The sequence below is a fragment of the Zootoca vivipara genome, chromosome 1, assembly GCF_965207765.1.
Source record: "Zootoca vivipara chromosome 1, rZooViv2.hap1.1, whole genome shotgun sequence".
Lineage (NCBI taxonomy): Eukaryota > Metazoa > Chordata > Lepidosauria > Squamata > Lacertidae > Zootoca > Zootoca vivipara.
The window spans coordinates 52,182,668-52,203,618 of record NC_142582.1 but is presented as its reverse complement, the minus strand read 5'-3'; the positions used below and the strand labels follow the sequence as shown (position 1 = coordinate 52,203,618).

At 44.6% G+C, this 20,951-nt stretch overlaps 1 protein-coding gene across 3 annotated transcripts in view; it reads right to left on the bottom strand.

The window, feature by feature from the left end:
- The window catches only part of CLCF1 (cardiotrophin like cytokine factor 1), a 51,769-nt gene extending 43,036 nt beyond the window's left edge, over positions 1-8,733 (bottom strand). The window contains exon 1 of one of the 3 annotated variants that reach the window (XR_015948522.1): positions 7,492-7,653. Coding sequence is in view for 2 of the 3 variants with exons in the window: in XM_088663678.1 (XP_088519804.1) it covers positions 8,469-8,609 (141 nt within the window). In the remaining variant the exon portion in view is untranslated. Of the gene's footprint in view, positions 1-7,491; positions 7,654-8,468 lie in introns of those variants that run through there. The other 2 variants (XM_088663678.1, XM_035127728.3) reach the window with 2 other exon arrangements.
- Positions 8,734-20,951: the final 12,218 nt, after the last annotated feature.

Here is a 20,951-nt window from a genome sequence, read left to right as displayed (position 1 = left end):
CGAGCAACGGGAGCTCACCCAGTCGCGGGAACTTGCACCACATGCAAACTTTATACATGTTTACTTGGGGTGAATGTGCATAGGATTGCAGCCCTACTCTTAATAGATGAATATAGGATTGCAATCTTAGCATAACAAAGAGGCTTCCTGCAGGGTGATGTGTAATAGATTTCCACTGAGGGAAAAGCAACTGTATCAGTGGAAAGACCTCGGGCGTGCAGAGAACAAGGGGAGTGTGGAAATGCTTTATTTCAGTTGCTGCATATGGTGAGGTGTTAGTTGGCATCAGGTTTTATAGTGAGACATTCTTAGGAGGGAAGTATTGATTGGGAAAACTGGCTGATAGCAAAAGAATAGTCCATTTCAGGGATAGGATTGGTAAGAGGAAAGCTTTTGAGAATAGACAGATGTTTCTCTGAAACAATCCTGAAATTGCAGCCTTAGGTTTATATTGAATCACTTCTATTCATGCATTAACTAGGAAGTAAGCACCATTGAGCTCAGTTGGATTTATTTCTGGGTAAACATGAAATATTGGCCCGCATGACCTCAAAACTGTCCTGAGCCTGTAAGATATACATGGATGTGGTTGTTGACAAGAGTTTCTCTGACACAGGCTTTTTAGGTGTGTGACTCTACTGTTGAATATGGGAACATGTGGAGCCAAAGTATATATTGAGCTAAGCTGCATTGAAACCAGTCTGGCATTGAAACTCTTGATGTGAGCTTACAAGAGTATCAAGGCTGAAAGAAGGCAGTAGGAAAAGCCAAAAGTCAGAGCAGAAGGTCATATTGAGGGCACCTTACTGCGTGCATTGGGGTTCTGTACAAAAGCCATCATGTGTTAATACTATGCAGAATGGAGATTAGTAACACTAAGTATAATTCCTAGTGCCCATCTGGTTATTGAGACAGGTAAGAACAGAGTCTGTGGTGTCCTATCCTGACAGCTTCCGGGTCATGTGGCTCCAGTTGTGAAATTTAGAGCCAATACAAGAAACAGAAGACAAAACCCCCTGAAATGATTCACACTTAGGGGTGCAGCATATTCTTTGATCACAGAAAACTACAAAGGTGCCTTGTGGATTTTCATGACCATGGAAATGCCTCAAGATTGCTGGTTACCCTAATGCTACAAGTTTAAAGCAGGCTGATCACCTTTCAAGTTTGTGAGCTTTTCTTTTTCTAGCTGGCTTCTCCTGGAAGAATTAAGCTGTTGGCAAGAGTTTATGAGAGGTTGTTCTCCCATGGGATTTCAAAGCATTCATGGCTTAGTGGTCTGTGAGCGCTTCATTTAAAGAAATCTTAATATGGGAAGCCTTAATTTGAGTCCTTCCTATATTAGACACAGGGGTTGGCAGAGAATCTGGTGTTCCTGGGGCTATTAATGGGGAGACATGGTTAAATTTCCAAGAGGGCTCTCAAGAGTCTTGTGGGCAGAATAATGAAGAACTAGCATGTCAGCACTGTGCAATTTAGCCAGTGTCAATTATACCAAAGAGCTTTTATGCCAGAGCACAAAAAATGCACTTGGGACACTTGCAGTAAATAACACTCCACTGAGATTCCTAGAATCTAAATGAAAAATCACTGCACAGGAACTAACCATACTAAGAAAATAGCAATCACTGTGCAGTAGAGTGAGACTGCTATCCACACGAGGAGACTGCTATCCACACAGACTGGACCTCGGCACCTTTTTCAAACTGTCCTTGCAAGAAGGGTTCAGATGCTGCAGATCATGGATTGAGAAACATTTGGTCCTCCGGATGGTGTTGGACTCCCAATGCCCATCAGTCCCATCCAGCATAGGCAGTGGCCAAGGATGATGGGCATTGTAGTCCCATAACATGTGGAGGGCCATGTTTCCTATCCCTGCTGCAGATAAAGATCCCACAAGAAAGCCTTGATTCACTTTCTTATCTTCCTCCACTCATTATTCATTCATACAGACTGCAGCTAGAGTTTTCCCCAAAACAGCTAATGTAACATCTGAAATCACCTCCTACTGGTCTGAACTCAGAAACACCACTTTGCCCTCATCTCCAATGAACATCCTTTCAGGTCAGCTTCCCTTGAAGGTCTGCCATCTCCTGAATGACTCCATTGCCCGCACACCCATCTGTCAGGTAACACCTTTAGAACTACACTTTGTAGCTTCCTCCCCTTTCACATGAGGAATGTTAGAGCTCCATCTCAGGCTCCCCTGTGCGCCAGTAATGAACGAACTTCCCAGTCACATCAGGTTTTTCGTTTCTGCTGTTCGCTGTATAGCTTTGCAATCATGAGCGACCTGAAATCCAGTGTGGTCAGAATGGAGTTTGATTTTCCCATATATAGTCAGGGTACCATGATGCATTTTGCTCAGCCTCCTTTCAAGACCTCAAGCATCCCTCTGTGACTAAGTCATCCGCAGCATCTGGGCTAGCATCCAAAGTTCTTGCTTGTGGCCCAGATTTTGCCTTCTCTACCTGTGTGATTCTTTCCTCGCACCATCCATGGCCTCATCCTTGCCTCTGTACTACTATTTAGCATGCTGATTTAAGGCCCAGTCTTCTGACTCCTTTGCCATGCTTCTCTCTTGCCTTTACACCAGGGCTGACTACACTCAACTCCCATCACCCTCAACCATCATAGCCTATAGTTAGGGTTGATGGGAGTTGCAGTCCAATAGCATTTGGGGGACTACAGGTTAGCCATCCCTGGCTTACATGATCAGTCTAGGTTTATTCTCATTCTGAGGCTGATGCCATAGACTGCCCCTGACAATAGGTGTCTGTAGCTTGTGACTGTGCTTAAATGCTTTGTTTCCTGCATCTATCCCAACAACAAACAGCTGAAGTTTGGGAGGTAAATGTCTAAAGAAGAAATAATTGCTACCTCTTTCTCAACCCAGGGGAAATTGTCACCACAACTCCTGGTTATTTCGTTACTTCTGTGATCTTGGGTGTGTGTGTGTAGGGTGTCTTAACAGCAGGAAAACTTGAACCTGGACTTGGTCTTAGTAGTTCTGAGAATAGAGTTACTAACCGGCAGCAGGTGTCTGTGTTTGGACTGAAATCACCACGACTGACTTGGGGATTGCAGAGGGGTGGGAAGGTTGCAGTTTTTATAAGGTTCTTTTTGAATTTGTACTACCTTCCAGTTTTTTAGTGTGTCTTCAGTTCACATAGTATAACGGAACATCTGGCTGGATCTAATTTAGTGGCTGGACAGGCTTTCCCTCTGTATGTTGGGATGGGGAACCTGTAGCCCAGCAGACACTGCTGAATTGCAGCTCCGATCACCCCTGACTATTGAGCATGTTGGCTGGGGGCTGATGGGAGTCCCAACATCATCTGGAGGGACACAGCTTTCCCCATCCGTACTGTATCTAAATCCCACCAGAGCATTTCTGCCCCTGTTGGTCTACACAACTGACTGCAACCTGCATGGGATCAGGACCTTATCACAGAAAGCATGTGGGTGGCCTGGCGTGGATCCTTGGGGAAGAAAGCATTTGCTCCATTGGATGTCAGACCTGGCCCGTGAAACAGTTTTATCAGGCTCTTGGCAGCCCTGCCAAATGCTAACCATGTGGTATGCATTTTGCCCATGGTTTCATATGCAAGGAGAGGAAATTTGTTTGCAAATGTTGTGAGATATGTGAGTTATTCCATACTTTAAATGTGATTATTGGGAGGGGGTGTTATAAACAGTGCCCCGTCTGATAGCTATGCAGAGGCTGAATTGTAAAGCCTGGCCACCTGTGAGGAGGTCGGGCTGTGCATCAAACTATACTTCCGGTTTCCGGACTGCTGCCTGGAGAATAGAGTGGTCCCTGAGAACACAGAACTTGGCCATCCCTGCACTACAGCACTGAACCAGGAATGTGGGAAACGGGTGTCTATATGTGCCCCTAAAACTGAAGCCTGTCTCTCAAAATATCCTGCTCGAGCCTCATTTGTGCCGCTTTCCGTATATAAGCCTGTTACTGTCTTGCCGCAATAGCACACAGAACCTTCAAACCATTCCCTATAACTTTTCCCTTTCCCCTCTTTAATTTCCTGGCTGCAGGCTTAGGATCAGCAAACCCAAACCAGCAGCAAACTTAATGAGGAGCATCTGTACAGAAAGGGCATGCACGTGGAAGAGAGTGAGTGAGTGTGAGTGTGTGTGTGTGTGTGTGTGTGTGTGTGTGCACGCGGGTGCGCTTACACACACAGATGTGTGCGAACCCACGGGGCTGGACAGCAGGAGGTCTACCTGTCAGAACCTGCCTTGAACTCATCTTATTGTGGGAAAGAAGCCTGTGCTGATATAAGGCATGGTGCAGGCCCAGACTGAGACAGTGGCAAGACTTCCCCTGTTGCCCATTTACTGGGCAAGTTGTGCTGTACAATGTAGTGCTCACAGCCAAGGTTTATGTTATATCCCACCTTTCTTCAATCATGGAACCCAAGGCAGTGGACATGGGATTCCCAGGTGGCCTCTCATCCAGGCACTGACCAGACCCAAACCTGCTTAGCTTCAGCAAGGAGGTGGTCCAATGTGCCTTCTGTCCACAGCCAGACCTAGTCTCGTTTCTATCTAGTGTGCCATTTTCCCTAGATGAAATTTGTGTGGGGCAACCCCAGTAGCTTGTGGCAGCACTCAAATGTGTGAAGGTGTGTTTGTACACCAACTCAAGACTGGCTTTCCAGTCCTCAGGTGTGAAACCTATGAAGTAGCCGTCAGCAAGAAAGTGGCTTAGAGTGTTGTCCTCAAAGGGCTGAGGCAATAACTCCAGGCACCCTTCGTTTTAGGTATTAAGCAACGTGGCTGTTAAAAGTATTATGTTTCTGAATAGGACTATGCTGCGCACATGAATTTAGTGTCCATCCTGCCTCGTACCTTACTATCCTTACACTGACTGTTTACATTCTGTCAGTTTACTAGTTATATATAGCCACACTGTTATACTGAGCAAGCCCTGATCTCACACAGATTTCTACCCTTCTCACGCACTGAAATTAATTCCATCCCACACTTTTGCTCTGAGCAGGGCCCAGAGCTCACTCAGATGCTGCCATTCGCAAGAGGGGACATCCTTATGCACACAACCATGCATGTGCTTTTTCAAAAGCGCATCCCAAGGTGTCCCACTAAGCCACCGGACAGTACAATAAAACACTTTGGTTTCTTAGAAGAGAAGGACAAGAGTAGTTGGCCTTTCCACATGCAGTTCACAGCAATGATTTTGCTATGCATCAACACCAGGAACAAAACTCATTCAGAGCTGACCCTTTGGGGGGCTCTTAATGTCTTTGCCAACTTGGGATGGACAGATGGAAATGAAAAATAAGCCAATAGTAAAGGCTCCCGGCCCCATTACCTCTGAGCAGCAAATTTAATGAGGAGCATCTGTAGGGAAAGAGATGCATTTGTGTGGCCATGGACATGCATATGCACGTACATGGCTGTTTTGAGCATGAGGAGTATGTATGGTCCTTAACTAGGGGGTGTATACCAATCTACATGTGGCTCCATAACATGCCTGGATATTTTCCCTGGGATAGTCCCAGCCTCTCTTTTGAGATGCTTCTTCCATAACAGTGATCTTGTATTCCAGCCACCTTTTTATCCCTGCACATATAAGCTAAGGTTGACCTTCCTATGAGTACAGTGGATCTGCAGCCATGGTATTTATTCCACAGCATAGACCCTTTTCAGGTGTGGTGGTGGGCTGTCTGTTTGAGGATGGGCTCCCACATTCCTACTTGCACACAACAGGGGGCCGTGTTGCCTGCTGCTTGCCAGCCTGCACTGGTACCCAACTATGCAGCAGGCAAACAGGGTTCAACTCGTTTCCAAAGACATCATCCCTATAGATAATCTCACATGCATGCACTTGTAATTGCTGTGTATGTACGGTACATGCAAATAAAGAAGATGTGTGTTTTGTGGGATCTGTGCCATTTCCCAGCACACCATTGCACTTTCTAGTCACACCTACCCCATTCAGTTCCCTCCTGCACAGCATCCTCCCCCCCTTCTGCTACCCAACTCTAAGCAGCTTTCTGCTTTAAAGCCGAATGAGCCAACAAATGGCACATTGACAGCCTATCAGCCCAATGTATTGCTGGTTAGGATCAATCTCTAATTTGGGCTGTTCTGGAGAAAAATCCCTTAAAAAGATGCCTAGTGCCAAGCTGCTAGCTGCAGCTGCTGGATGGGAGTGATAGAACCATTTGCGTCTATCAGTTTTAGCTCTATTCTCTCCCTCCCTCCCTGCGCGGCCCCCCTCCCATGCCTTTTCACTTTTCCTGGCTATCTCAGCCAAGGAGCAGAACTGACCGGCAGTAAAGAGACCCAAGCCGATAGACAGCATCTTTCCCCAACAGACCTAGCAGTGAGAATTTGGGCTGTTGTTCATTTGAGACATGAAAGAGCAAGTTCTGCGTATGCCTGTCTACTGGTCTCCCTGGCCTCACGTTTTCCGGCATATCCCCCTCCACGTTCCCTGCTTTGCCTTTTCCAGCATCCAGGCAAGGGAGAAAAAATCCCAAAGATTTTTCTGTTTTTGTTTTGCTTTGTTTGTTTGCTCTTTCTTTTTAAAATAGCTGACTCTGTGGGAGCAAGAGACTCCCCTCTCCCCCAAACAGCTTGATTGTCAAAAGAGCCAGTCCAGGAAACAAACCACTTTTGACCTTTTAAGGCTTGTTTTTACATTTTTATTTTATTTTAAACACAAGCCCTCTCCCAGAAAGCCTGGGGTGTTGTCTGCAAAACACAAAACCCCCATTGCTTATAAAAATTACACCCTGCAGGAAAAACTTCTCTCATTCCAAGTAATCGCGCCCCCCTCCGCAACTCCTTTCCAACCTTTTCAAAGTAACAGCAAGAAAAGTTTTGTTAACCGGCTGCAAATGTTAAAACTCTAAGGATTAACAACAACAGCAACAAAAACCCCTAACATTATTTAGGAAGACTGGACACTTCCTAGGGTTTTGTGCCCCCCCTCCATCCGCCGGAGCAAAGGACGTTTCCTCGTTCTTTGCAGAAAAAACTTGTTTCAGGGTGGTTCCCCCCCTCCCCTTTCACTTCTCCTGTTCTTTGTTTAAAAACAAACAAACAAACCTTTATTTTGGTAACCAAACATACTTTCTTTCTGTGCTGGGGCAGCACTTAAAGCACGACAAGGGGGGTGGTAACCCTTTATAGCCCTTGTTTAAAATGCTGGTGACTTTGATTTTCCTCTGTCAGTTTTGGATGTTATTCCCTTACTAAGCAGCGTCTCTCACTCCCCTTCTCTCTCCCCCCCCCCCCAGTAATCACAAACATGCATGAAAAAGAGAGAGGGGGGGGGCAAAGGGAAAGTCTTAAATCAGTCCCAAAGCCAGACAGACGTTTTAATCAAATCAAATTAGAATCAGCAGCGGTTTTGGGATGGGGGGAAGATGAGGCGCATGGCAAGAACCCCCCGCCGCCCCATCCCCCCCTCTCAAAACTGAATGAGATGCGAGCCCTTACCTGAAACCCCCCCAGCAACCCATAGCATAGTAGACTCAGAGTTTGGGCTGGGGGCGACGCTGCGGGTTAGCAGGCAAACGGTTTTGTTCCGAAGCTCCTGGCGCAGAGTGAAAAAAATTGCCTTTCTCCCCGGCTGGCTCTGCCCCCGGTTCCGTTCCTTTTTTTCCCTCCCCCCTTTTCCCTATTTGTTTTGGTTTGTGTTTGCTGGGTGTTAGGTGGGAAAAGTTGTCTGTACGCTTTTTTTTTTTTTTGGTATGTGTGCAAAGTTTTCACCACTCTCTCTCTCTCTCTCTCCTCTTCCACCTCCCGTGATTTGCTCTTTTGATTGGTGTCCAGGAATGTAAGAATATAAAAAAAAAGGGGGGGGAAAGTGCATACACCCTCTCTCGAAGCGGCTGCCTTTCCTTTCCTTTTTCTTTCCTTTCCTTTTTTTTTAAATCAAGTGTTAAGCAGAACCAGGTTGCTTTCAAGAATGTATTTGATGCAATTGTATACAAGCGGAGGGTCATTCATTTCTTTCTCCTTCTCTCTCTCTCCCCCCCACCCCCACCCCACATTTGCCACCCACCTCAACATACCCCACTGCAGCTCTTCAGACTTGGGGGTGGGGAGGGGCAAGAGAAAGGTAAAGGAGCTAGCAGTATGCATTTCCCTCAAAGTAAAGAAGGAAGCAGGAGAAAACTTTTGTTTTGTTTTGTAAAAGAACTACGGTATCCAGAGGAAATGCCAGCCCACCATACCCCACCCTAACCCCCTCCCAACCCTGCTCTACATCTCTGGATACTGCCAAAATTTGCTAGTGGCATTTTTTAACAAAAAAGAAGAAAAAGAAAAAGAAGAAAGGGGGGGTCTTCCAGTAAATGCTGGAGAAATTGAACGTGTTTGTGAGGGCTCAGTTGAGGTTCTCAGTGGGGAGAGGTGGGCTGGCTTCCCTGCGCAGGAGGGGAGGCCTGCAGAAAGGTACCCGGGACTCCTACCTGCTCTGAACTCCATCTGGTTAAAGCCCCAGTCCGGCGCAGCCCTTGAAGGTAGGTGTGCGGCTGGATGCTTCCTTTCGCCGAGGGGTCTGCATGGAGTCTGCTGCCTCCTTTATTCTGGGCCAGGATTAATAATCCCATTTGCCAATCCCACTCACTAGGGTTTGGTTGTGGGTTTGGTTTTTGTGTGTGTGTGTGGTTTGTTGTTGTTTTTTAATTTGGTGAAGATATTCATGAAACCTTCCCTTCTACCCCCCTCTTCCTCCTTTCTGACGTGTAAAGCTTTAACCACAAAGCAAAGCCCAGTCCCAGAGGGTGGGAGTATGTGGGGGGGGCATGGGGGGGAGAGGAGGAGAGGCACCGCAGATTGGCTCCTCTCCCCTACAAAGAGACAAGGCGAGGTGAGTGTGTGAAGCCACCCTGTCTCAGGCTGAAATGCCAGATTTGGAAAAGGGAGGTGGAGGGAGATGGGGGGGGAGGAAGATGGGGGGGAGAAAAGGGGTGGGGATAGACGGGAGAAACTGACCCATTCTCTTTCTCCACTTCTTTCGCCTTTCCTCATGCTTCCCGTTCTGACTCCCTGCAGTACTTGCCTGTCTAAGAATCCCCTTGGCCCAGACTTTTGGCCCGGTCCGCGGCAGGCTTTTTGACATCCGCGCCCCAGCCAAGTGCCAAGCAACTGGGGCCAGCGGCTGCCTTCCCACTGCCCTTTTGCAGGAAACAAAACACAATGGCTTGCCAGTGGGTTGTTGTCGGATGCTTGTCCCATTCTCACAATCGGAGTGGTGGCGTTTAGTCACCAGCAGGTGACTAAACCTCCAGGCGACAGATGTCATGAAAGGCTGATGTAGGAGTGAGTACCGAGAGATAGTTTGCTCAGCAGGCAGGCAGTCAAGGGCATTGGTAAGGGGGTCTTTTGTCTCTTTCTCTTCCCACAGAAAAAAAATATTCATACACATTTGTCTCTCATTCATCCCAGTGTTCTTCCTTCCGTTCCTTTGTGTGTAATATATACATATATAGGTTCTGATCGTAATTCATTAATCAGCAAAAGACTTGTCAGTCCTATTTCAACACAAGTCTTGTGACTCAGCACTCTGCTTTCCAACTTTAGGGGCAACCTCCCTTATGCTGGATGGACTCATTGAAAAGGGGCTCTGATGAGGAAACACGGGAGGCTGCAAAAGAGTTCAGGGGGTTGTTTGAAGGGGGGGATTAGGTTCGCTACAGAGGAAGTATTCCTTTAAAAATAGCCATGCAAGTGATATGTATGGGAATGGAAATGTTAATACTGAAGTGATAGCACCCTACTTACTGAAAGATAGTGCTGTATCTTTCATAGAACCCTTACAACTTAGCATAGCTTTCCCCATCCCACCAGTTCTGAGCATTGGTTTGGTTGGTTCATATTTGTCCCCTTAAAATACATAAAATACACTGATATGCCCCATTTATCAGGGTTTGCAAACATGTAACCATGCAAGCAAGCAATTTTTTTGACAGGCCCCAGTTCTGCAGACCTTGCAGATGCAACATCTCCGTTAGCAAATTGTCAGCAAGTGGTTCTGATCCACCAAAGTAACCTCCACTGCATTAGTTTGGGTGTTTGCATTCCATCCCTTCTGCTACCCAGTTGCTGAGCTCTGGGGTCGGTGTAGAGGTTGTTTTTTGTTGGGGATTTTGAGCTGCGTTGAAATGTATTTCCCCCACTCCCCCCCACTCCATATTGCTTAAAAAAGTTATCTGACAAAAGAAATTCTCTCTTTGAATTTCAATGGCTAAGAAATTGTTTATTTTCAATTACCCTTCCTTTGATTAGGGCTGACTTTGCTGATGGGAGTCTTTCTAACTAGATGAGGACTTTGGAAATAAACTTCACATTTAAAATAAACTATCAAATGTTATTAAAGCTGGCATGTCAGGTATATAGCAAAAACGAAGGAAAAAAGGAACCAAAGCCTGTTTATTCACATTACTAAATATTTACATATTTTGCAAACAAGAAAAGCAAGGGAGAAAAAGGCTTTGTGCTGTTCAAGGAAATCCAATCACTTCACCCAAAATTAATTGCGTTTGTGAATATATATGTTTTTTCATTGTTAAAACCTGACTCGTTATTTACATGGAAAAACTATTATGGGGCTTTGAACTTTGGGAAAGAGGGGTTGGGGGACGAATTCCTTTTTCCCCCTTGCAGGCTTTCGCGCGGTGCTTTGTGTAAAAACAAAGGCACTCACAGACACAACTAATTTTAGCATTTCCAGCCCCCCAAGAGCCTTGTACCCCCAAAAGGTGAAATTTAGCATTTTTCTCAAATGCAGTCCGAGTTTGAGCCACTCAGCATTTTAAGTTTTAAGCCGGGAATTCATGGGGTTTCCATTCTTTATTTAAAGTAACTATTCACGTAACTGTTTCACATACTCATTTATTTCTTAGTCATTGGAGATTTATGTACCTCCAATAGGGCCAAGGTGAACTGATTTTTGTGTGTGTGCAGAATAAATAAATCTAAGATAAGCAGCAGCAGTCCAATTTATATATTTACAAGAAACTGAGTCCTGCACAAAGCGCTGCCTTTTCTTTTTGTCTAGACACAAGTTTACATGTTTGTAAAATGCGTAGAAGTTTTCAGGCACATCGCTGCCTAGTCCTTGTTCCATGCTGTGTTTTCTTGAGCCTGCTGCCAAAGAGTGCAAAATTAGTTGAAATGGGCTTTGAGGGTTGTGCAGTGTGGGACCCAGAAAGGCATGTCCCAAGTTGTGAGTTTTTGGTTCTTGATCTAAAGAAGAGATGCTTCTATTTGAAAAAAAAATAACTTAGGTTTTCTTTTCTAACAGATAAACTCTGAACCTTGGACTTTCAGATTTTATTTTTATTTTATTTTATTTTATTTACAAAGGGGCATTTGGGAAGCTTGGAGTGTAAAAGACACCCATCATGTGTGAAAAATATGTGACCTGTGTTTTGTCCTTCCATATTAAAAATTCTCTGGAGCAGCAGCCAGCCCTTGAAATCAAAAGGATCCTGTACAACAAATTGTGACTGCCAGTCTTAGCTAGAACTGACCACATGCAGTGAAAATGCTAGTATGCAGTAGCAGCCAAGGAAATTTCAAAAAAGGTTTGAAAAGTAATAGTGGAGGGGTTCACAACATGGTTTTTTCCAAGTACATATAAGCATATTCCTTTACAACAGGGCTGGGAGACCCTGTGGTCCTTCAGATATTGCTGGACTACAACTCTCATCATCCTTGGCCATTGGCCATGCTGGCGGGGGCTGATGGGAGTTGGAGTCCAGCAGCATCTGGAGGGCCATAGGTCCCCCAACCCTACTTTTACAATATAGTTTTTTCACATTCCATGAAACATGATGGAATAGAGGCCCGGATCTCGATCACAGTTCATCAACTTCCCATCCTGGATAAGCAGTAGTTGGGTCCAGAAATGCAGGTGAAAGACATGCCCGAAGCACACAGTGGGAATTTACAGACTGAAAGAGCAGCAGCTGTATCATACGACTAGTTTACAAAACCTGCGTAGACAATTTGGGTCCTTTGGTTCGTTATGTGAGTTGTAATTACATCAGAATCTGGGGCAGAGCCACTCTGAATAGGAGAAAGGGCACACGTACCTTAAGAGATTTGCATTCCAGATTAACAGCCAGGCCTGTTTGGTAACTGCAGCTGACCCAAAGGGCACATTATTTTGCCTTACAAGACTAAGGGCTCATCCACACTTTGCTTATCCCGGGTCTGAGTGGTTTTCTGCTTGTCTTGGCACGGCTTTCCCCAGGAATTCAGCTCTTTACAGCTGAATTGGAGCAAACATCAATCCTTGGGAAACCTAATTGACATTTACTCTGATTTGGTGATAACGAGAGGGTTTTCCCAGGGGGTGGAGAGCAGTGGAACAAGGGCAAGTGTGGATGAGCCCTAACACATTTGACTAGGTACTAATTCTAGCCATTGTGGAAGCCAAAAGACAAGGGGAGCCCCTTTTGCTCTCCAAAATAATACTTGCTTCTCACAGGCAGCTTCCTTCTTAAGGCTTAAAATAATACAAATTTCTCCTCTGCCAAAAGATGTATATTCAGGGGTTCCAGGAATTGTACTTTAAAAAAGCAACCTAGCCCTCGTTGTGTAGTTGGGAAATACGTATTAGTGTATATTTTGTGAGCTTTGTTCTCGTAAGTTTTCTTTTTCAGAACTATTGGTGAGGAATGACATATACAGGACACTGAGAATGTGGGGGAGCATTGGCTGGAGTTTGAGGAGTTATACAGAATGAAGCTCCACTTCCTGGCCACTTTAACCCACCCACAGATTACCCTGGCTTTACAGCAGATTCTGCCTTCACCTTTTAAATGTTGCTCTGCAACCGTGAGGTCTCAAAACATACTTTTTTTAAAGTGAGATTTTTAGGGTTCTGGCTGGAACACAGATGTTTCCCTGAAGCCGCTTCAGATGTTATAAAACTGGGGGAGTAGACAGACAGGAAGCACAAGAGTGATGCTTTTTTTGCTCCTGCACTTCTCTGTTGTCATCTCAAATAGAACTTTTAGATTTCACCTTCTTGGGGAGTTGCAGAAATGCCCACGGTTCGGTTTCAGCTTATTCATTTCATTGCAGCAAGTGAGCATGTGTGAAAAGTCTACTTTGGATAATATGGGGGGGGGCATTAGGAAGCAGGCACGTAAACCCTAACCGTAGAAGCCTCTCTATGTTATGTAGATGGTTATATGCCTTGACAAAAGGACTACTCCTGCAGCACTGCCAGTGTGCTCTTCAGTTGATATATGCTCTCCGGCTAATTAATGTGGAGTAAATACCACCCTTGCTCGTTGTTTTTTATTACCCCGGCCATTAAAAAGACTGATCAAGATTGCTTCATGTGGCAACTCTTAAAAGATTTGAAAAACAGGCTTGAGTAAAGATAAGGTGCTTTAGCACTTTTGCCTTTCTGCATTAAGTGATCTTGTGAATGTCTCGTTAGGTCTGCTAAATTGATCCAGCTTGGATCTGACAGCCAGATACATATAAATTCTGTTCGCTCTTTGCCTTTGCCTCAGGCAGTCTTCCATCTCCTCAACATTCCTGGACCACATTCACACAGTTACTTTAACCAGCCATTTGCTGTGCTTAATGCTCCCTAACTCCTGTACTATTCACACTGTGTAGTTAAAACGCAGCAGTAGGAAGAGTACAGATCCCACTTTTAATACCATAATTCTTGTTCCTTACATCTGCAGGAATATTGTGGAAACAAAACCTTCTTTTCCCCCTTTCCAGGGTGCCTCTTGACAACTGCAGAAATTATAGCTTAATTGCCCTTTACAAAGTAGAGTTAAGAGGAATTCTGGGATACCTGCACATGACATCACTGAATGGGATCTCCTGGGGCATTAGGTAGTCTATTTCTTAAAATGCATATTAATTGCACAGAAATCAAAGTACGGTTTATAGAACTCAGAAGTACTGTACCTAATGTTGCTTTTGTGGTACTCTTGTAAATGCTACCAAAAGCAGTTCCAACTCTCTTTCCTCCCACAGCAATGAATTGTGGCTGACTCCAGTTTGCATGTCCAAGCACCCCTTAAGGAGGAGGTGATCAGTTAAAGCAGGCATCCCCAAACTTCGGCCCTCCAGATGTTTTGGACTACAATTCCCATCATCCTTGACCACTGGTCCTGTTAGCTAGGGATCATGGGAGTTGTAGGCCAAAACATCTGGAGGGCCGCAGTTTGGGGATGCCTGAGTTAAAGGCTTTCTTCTCTTTTCAATTCTCTCCATTAAATAACCACCAAGCATCCTGCCATCTTGCATCCTGCCATCTCCAGCGCTTTCGTGAACTCCTTTCTATTCCTTCCCGCTGCCCATTTTTAAAATCGCTTCAGCCATTTTCCTGAAGTATTGGTACTTTGTGCCATGGAATGCACTTTGCCTCCTTACCGGAAAAGTGAGATATCCTCCTTTCATATTGAGATGTAGGTCAGAAAGGGACTTGCCCAAATCTGCCGGGAACGTGTCAGAGTGAAGACTTGAGCCCACATTCCCCAGATGTCAGGCGGGTGCTCTGGGCTTTTGAGATGTCCTTCTAGAGAGCAGCAGGAAGTCCCTCAGCCCGACAGCCACCCTTCTGAACACTCCTGGCAGACCAGAGATTCTTCCATGGACTCTCAAAGTTTTAGAAGTCTTGAAGGCAGAGGCGTAGCATGCCCAGGTGGTACCTGGTGCAGAGTGGTTTGTTTTTTTGTCACCCCCCCCCACGCGGCTCTGGCTCTGGCGAAAAGTGAAAAACATGAATTGCAAAAAAAACCTAAAGCTTACAGAACAAAACCGACTTCAGATATGAAATCAGTATTGAAAGAACATACGAGAACAGTTGAAAAATCTCATGCAACAGAAAATAAAAAAATGTTCCCCAGTGGGGGGGCGCAGAGTGTCTCCCCCCTCCAGGGTGGCACCCAGGGTGACACGCCCCCTTGCTACACCACTGCTTGAAGGCTTCTTCTTCTCTGGCCTTCTCATGAAGAAGTCAGCCTCTGCGGGTCGTGTCCTTGCTCAACACTTAGCTCAATACCTGGCATGCGGCTGAGCCATTCCTTACATGGAAGCATAGGGTACCACCTGGTTCACAAAGTCCTAGCAGGCTGCCTAGCTCTACCATTGGCAGCCCTGCCTCTCTCTCCTCCCTCCCCCTGCCCTGCTGCATCACAGGAAGCACTGTGGGTGGTTTGAGCTCACCAGAGAGGGGTGAGTCCTTCCCCCAATCTCTAGAGGCGCCAGCACTAGCCAAACCTCCCACTGCCAATGTTTGATTGAGCTCCTTCCCAGCCTCTCCTCCCCCCCCCTCCGCTTCCCCAATAGCTATTCTTATTGAGTGGTTTGTTGGTGTTTTGACAAAGGTTTAAATAAGGGCAGTGGGACAGGAGAATCCTATAACATTTCTGGCTGTTCCATCAGCCTGCAGTGATATCACTAGGAAGATCCCACAGGCATCAGGCTGAAATCCTAGCTGTTAGTACTGTAAACGAGCCTTCCCCAACCTGGTGCCCTCCAGATGTTTTGGACTACAACTCCCATCAGCCTGTGCCTGATGCTCTCCAGCACACACAGGCTGTGGCTGATGGGAGTTTTAGTCTGAAATGTCTGGGGAGCTCCAGGTTGGCGAAGGTTGCTGCAAACCCTAGCAATGGCTGCTGATTCTATTCTCCATGCTATAAATATATGCTGATGTCACAGAAAGATGCTGCTCTCTTCTCTTCCAGCCCTTCCCCTCTTGCCTCTCATTCTTTCCTTGCTCTCGCTCCACCACATGCCTGTGCTGTCTTCCCACAGCTGCTCTTTTCAAGTTCATAACCCTCTCGCTCGAGGTTCCCCTCTTACCTGTTTCCTATCCATCCACTAAAGGGATTGGCAAAGGAGTTGATTCTGTGACAGGGAAATGATGTCATGGGATTTTATAAGCTGACATTCCAAAGTGATTAATGGGGTTGGGTGCTCCACAGACTCATCATTTCATGTTCATTTGGCAATCCAGGACAGGAACCACCATGGGTCACATTTGTGATGGGCTGGGAGCTTTGCTCTACCTACAGCCACAAGTAAAATCAAGGGAATGCTAAAAAGAAACGACAAGATAACATACCTTTGTCATGGTGCTAGACTTTTACTTGTAACACACAGTGAGCACTGGGATCATAGGAAGCTGCCTTATACAAAGTCAGACCATTGGCTCATTCAGTTCAGTACTGTCAACACAGACCAGCAGTAGGTCTCTGGGAGATAACCAGGGATTGAACATGGGACCTTCCGTATGCAAACCATGCAAACCATGTACTATGCCACTGAGCTATACTCAATGTTAAATGAACCAGAGGGGAAACGGCATGCTCCATTGTGGAGAGGGACCTGAGGCACAGTAGTAGCATCTCCTTCAGAATAATGATGTGTTTGGCCCTACATACTCCTCATTCCCCGCCCCATGGCAGGCCCAAAATGTGTTGTTTTTTTCTGGCTTAAGGGTGTTTAGGTCCTAAATTGGGAGTCTGGAAAGACAATGTGCTATACAGATGGAAAGCAGCATTAGGTACTTCTGTAAGAGTTACATGTAAATGTTATTGGCCTTTCTGTAGCAACATTATTACTCCATGTAAATATTATCAAAGCGATGGAAGTTTGGGGAGTTTCTTTACAGCTGAGAGTGAAAACCTTTGTTTTCAGTGAGATTTCTCCTGTCACCCAAAGACAATAATAACATGTTTCAGGTTAAGATAAGACATTTCAGAGAGATATATCTACATTGGTCTCTTGCAGCAAAAACAAATAAGAGTCTTGTGGCACTTTAGGGACTAACAAATGGCCTAAGCTTTGTGGACTAAAAATGAGATTGTGTACAGTTTTTCATTTTGGTGTTTTGTTTTTTAAGTTGAGTAGTAGTTTAAGATGGATTAGAAAATGTTTTTCTAACTCGTAATACTCTTAACTCAGGGACATCTGCTAAAGCTGAATATTCGAAGATTCAGGAAGGACAAAATAAAATCCGTCTTAGTTAAATCTATGAAATTTGCTCCCATGAGATGTAGTGATTGCCACCAATTTGGATGGACAGACTCATGAAGGCTAAAGCTATCTATAGCTTCTAGCTTTGATGGCTGTGTACTGCTTTCAGTATTAGAAGCAGTATTGCTTTGAAATACCTGTTTCTGGGGAGCAACAGTGGAGAGAGTACTGTTTGTTCCTACTTGTGGACTTCCCGTGGGCATATGGTTGACCCCTGTGAGAACAGGATGCTGGACTTTTGGCTTGTTCCAGTTCTTATAAGAGGCAGGGGATCAGTTACAGGATCATCTTAAAGCATCTTAAAACACAACTAGCCATGCATCCCCATCTTGTCTGTTAAAACCCCTTCATCGGTACCTCTGCAAACTCTGAAAAAGTTCTGAAAACCCTTTTAGCTCTGACCTGCTTGCCAGCAAATTCCCCTTCTCAGCTACTGCTGCTTACCCTCCACTGTGAGAACAGGGTGCTGGCTTAAATGGGCCTGATCCAGCATTTGGCCTGATCCAGCAGGGCTCTTCTTAAGTTCTTAAGCTAAAAGGAATCTGGGGAAAACACAGGTAATGTGACAATAATTTTCATAACATATGCACAAACGTACCTTCATTTTCAACTCATGTATCCCCTCTGAAGCAGATTTAGGTAAGCCTTTTTTTTAAAAAAAAAAGCAACAACCAACAACCTTAGGCTACTGCTTTTTGTTTTGTTTTTTAAACCAAAGACTATTTGAGGAGAAAGGCGTTTTGTCACTACTGTACATAGTTGTTCACTCCATGTTGATAACTTCCCTATTTCAATGCTACTCTCATCACTCATTTTATAGCCCTTGGCTCTGTTTACAGCAACCGTTAAATGCTGCCCTAACTAGAGAATTACTCATTCCCCCACAGGGTGTCCTACATCACTCCTTCCTTTATCAACAAGTGTCATTTATCTTCACAACATCTCATCTTGATTAGCTAATATGTTATATGTAATGATAAAAATGCTCCTTTAATTTGGGGTCCCCTCCTTAAGATTCATGCCCTGATTAGTATTAGTTCTTTCCCAGCATTGTCTTGTGTTCAACACTTGGAATTCCCTTACTACACCCTAGGATCTCAAACAGTGGAGCAAATGTCTCCTGGATTTTTGCAGGAAGCCTGTGGAGAGGAGGGCAAGAGTTCGCTTACTACTTACATACACAGATGCACAACCTTTACCATGCATGTGTCCCATTTTGCAGACCCTCCTTTGTAGCTTTCTATACAGTAGTACCTCAGTTTAAGAACAGTCCTGTTTAAGAAAGATTCAGTTTACGAACTCCGCAAAACTGGAAATAGTGTCTTGGTTTGCGAACTTTACCTTGGTTTAAGAACGGAATCCGAACGGTGGAAGGGCACTGGCGGTGGGAGGCCTCATTAGGGAAACGGTTTCGGTTCAAGAACGGACTTCCAGAACGGGTTAAGTTCATAAACCAAAGTACCACTATATACATTTGTGTACCCAAGGATTCCTGTGAACAAGTCTTGAGCAAATTGTTGATAACTTGCTTGGAACCTTGGACATCTTAACATATAAAGCGCCAGTAAGCCCTGAGTTACGCATTCTGAACATCAGTGGGGAGCAAACAGTCATCACAAAACTTTGGAGTCATGTGGGTTATGCACCTAGCAAGATAATTTGACTAGTCTTTCATGTCAACTATGGCCAAGGCAAGTCCGTTTTTGCATACAAACAAGACAGGTGTTCTTAAAAGGTAACAGCCTCAGCTCCTGCAACAAAAAGTATTTCCTCTGAGTACAATATTGATGTGGAATGAACTAACTACATCATGGAAAAGCTAGCATGAAATTACATAATGAAAACTAGGTGTGTGCAGACACACCTCAAAAGAGGAGTGGGCGGGTGCGTTTTTATCTCCTGCCAGGCTTACTTCCACATTCATCTTGCAATTTAGGATGTGTTTGCTTCCTTTTCCAGTAATGATTTAGGCTTCATGTCCTCCTCTCCCCCACCCCACCCCACCCCGGCAATGTTAGCAGGGCTGTCCTTTTTTATGTTTTAAAGAACAACTTGTACAGTTATGGAATTAAAAGCTCAGTTGGTGCTTAAAATAAATAAATAAAAATCTGCTCACATGAAAGGGGGTTGTTTCTTGGTGATAACATAGGTACTAGTCTATCAGCACCAGCCACAAAACACTTCTAAAGGAAACTCCTTGGATCTTGATCTTGAAGAAAGGCTTGTATGCCTGATCAAAATGGTGTGAGTGCCCTTCTTTGGACACCACTTGTTCTTAGGCACACCTGTTTACACCTGGCGTCTTAGTACCTTCTTAGACAGAGGTAAATTGCACCAAGTCTCTGTCATTGCCATTGAAGGTCTGAGCAGGCAAACTTATTTCAGAAGAAGGGTGCTTTTTATTAGATTTTTAAAGGACATTTTGTGAGATCATGGTGATTCACAACTGTTATCGATTTGGCCCCAAAACAGTATTTCAGTTCTTTGAAAGGTGAATTTTAATCCCACTCTAGGAAGGCAGGTTCATTCAAAGAGGCCATAACTCATTGGTAGAACACAGGGCACATATCCCAGCTCACTGCCTGGCACAGCAAGTTCCGAGTAGCAGGCCTTGGAAAGCCCTAAGCCCCTGGACAGGCATTGCAGTAAGGTGAGCTGCTTGAGCCAATGGCATGATGAGACTGGTGAAGCAGCCAAGAGATTTCTTCAGAATACATGTTGCTTGCGGTCGCTAATTTTATTATGCCATTGCAAAAACTGCCCAAAGTGGACTGAGCAACAGCACAGTAAGTGTGAAGAAAGTTGGATGGGGAACACATGTGTGACTGTTGAATCCACTACATGGATTCATCCGACCTACACAAATGCCAAATTAATAATGGAAATTAACATATAGGCAATTTTTCAATGGGTTTCTCAGTGTGATGGGAATCACCCTTTTGTATTGCAGGGTTGCTTCCATTCTAGAGTGCTGCCAAGGCATTGCTTTTCCATAGTTAATTGGAAGGCAGCAGAATTAAATTAGCAGTTCTACACAAGGATTATATTATCCAGCAGTGCCCTTCTCCCTGGCCAAGATCTTGCTATAATGTTTACTTAGAATTAAAGGTTCCCAGCAACATTAAGTGCAACCCTATGCTCAGAAGGCCCAGTGAGTTTGATGGAACTTCTCAGATAAGTATTCAAGTTTTGCAATCTAGGTTTCCTGTTTGCAGGTTTTGCTTGTTCCATGACTTTCTGAGGATTGGTAATGAATGACCCTTCAGTAGCCTCTCATAACTGTCCAGGGCCAGGTTCTGTTTCTGTATGGAGTGAGAAGCATTAATTACTTAATCCATCATTTTTTTTGCTTCCATATATGCAAAATGTTATTTCAATTAAAGATTGGGAGGGGAAGTATTTTAGTAACTCTTGTTACCTTCTAAACTCCTGAAATGGAAGAAGTAAAAGGAAATTTGGTGCTAATTGCCCATCTTCAATCAACAGGAAGCCATAAAACAGGTAGAGCTTGCAAACAGAAAATTTTAATGAAAAGTACAGAAGCTCATTTTTTAAAAAACTGCCACATGTCATCCTCCCCTCCCCCTGGCTAACCATGAACTGACAACAGAAGATACTGAAATGCAGTGAGCTAATAAAAGATGTTCCATAAAAAATCTAATGAAAAGGTTAAGTGGGGAAGCAGTCTCTGATCTGTGGTGGTTTCAGAACCTTAATCTATATAGTGACCATTGCTTTTTCCTTAATCTTGTATTCTTCTCATTGATCCTATCATCTTAGCATATCAAAATGGCATGTATTCCTACTGTGGCCAAAGAAATAAGACAATGCCTTTATTAATCTCTTTATTTTTACCCATGTGTTTTAACCTTTCTTGGAAATAATTATACATACCAGACAAGATGTTGAATTCCTAGAGACCA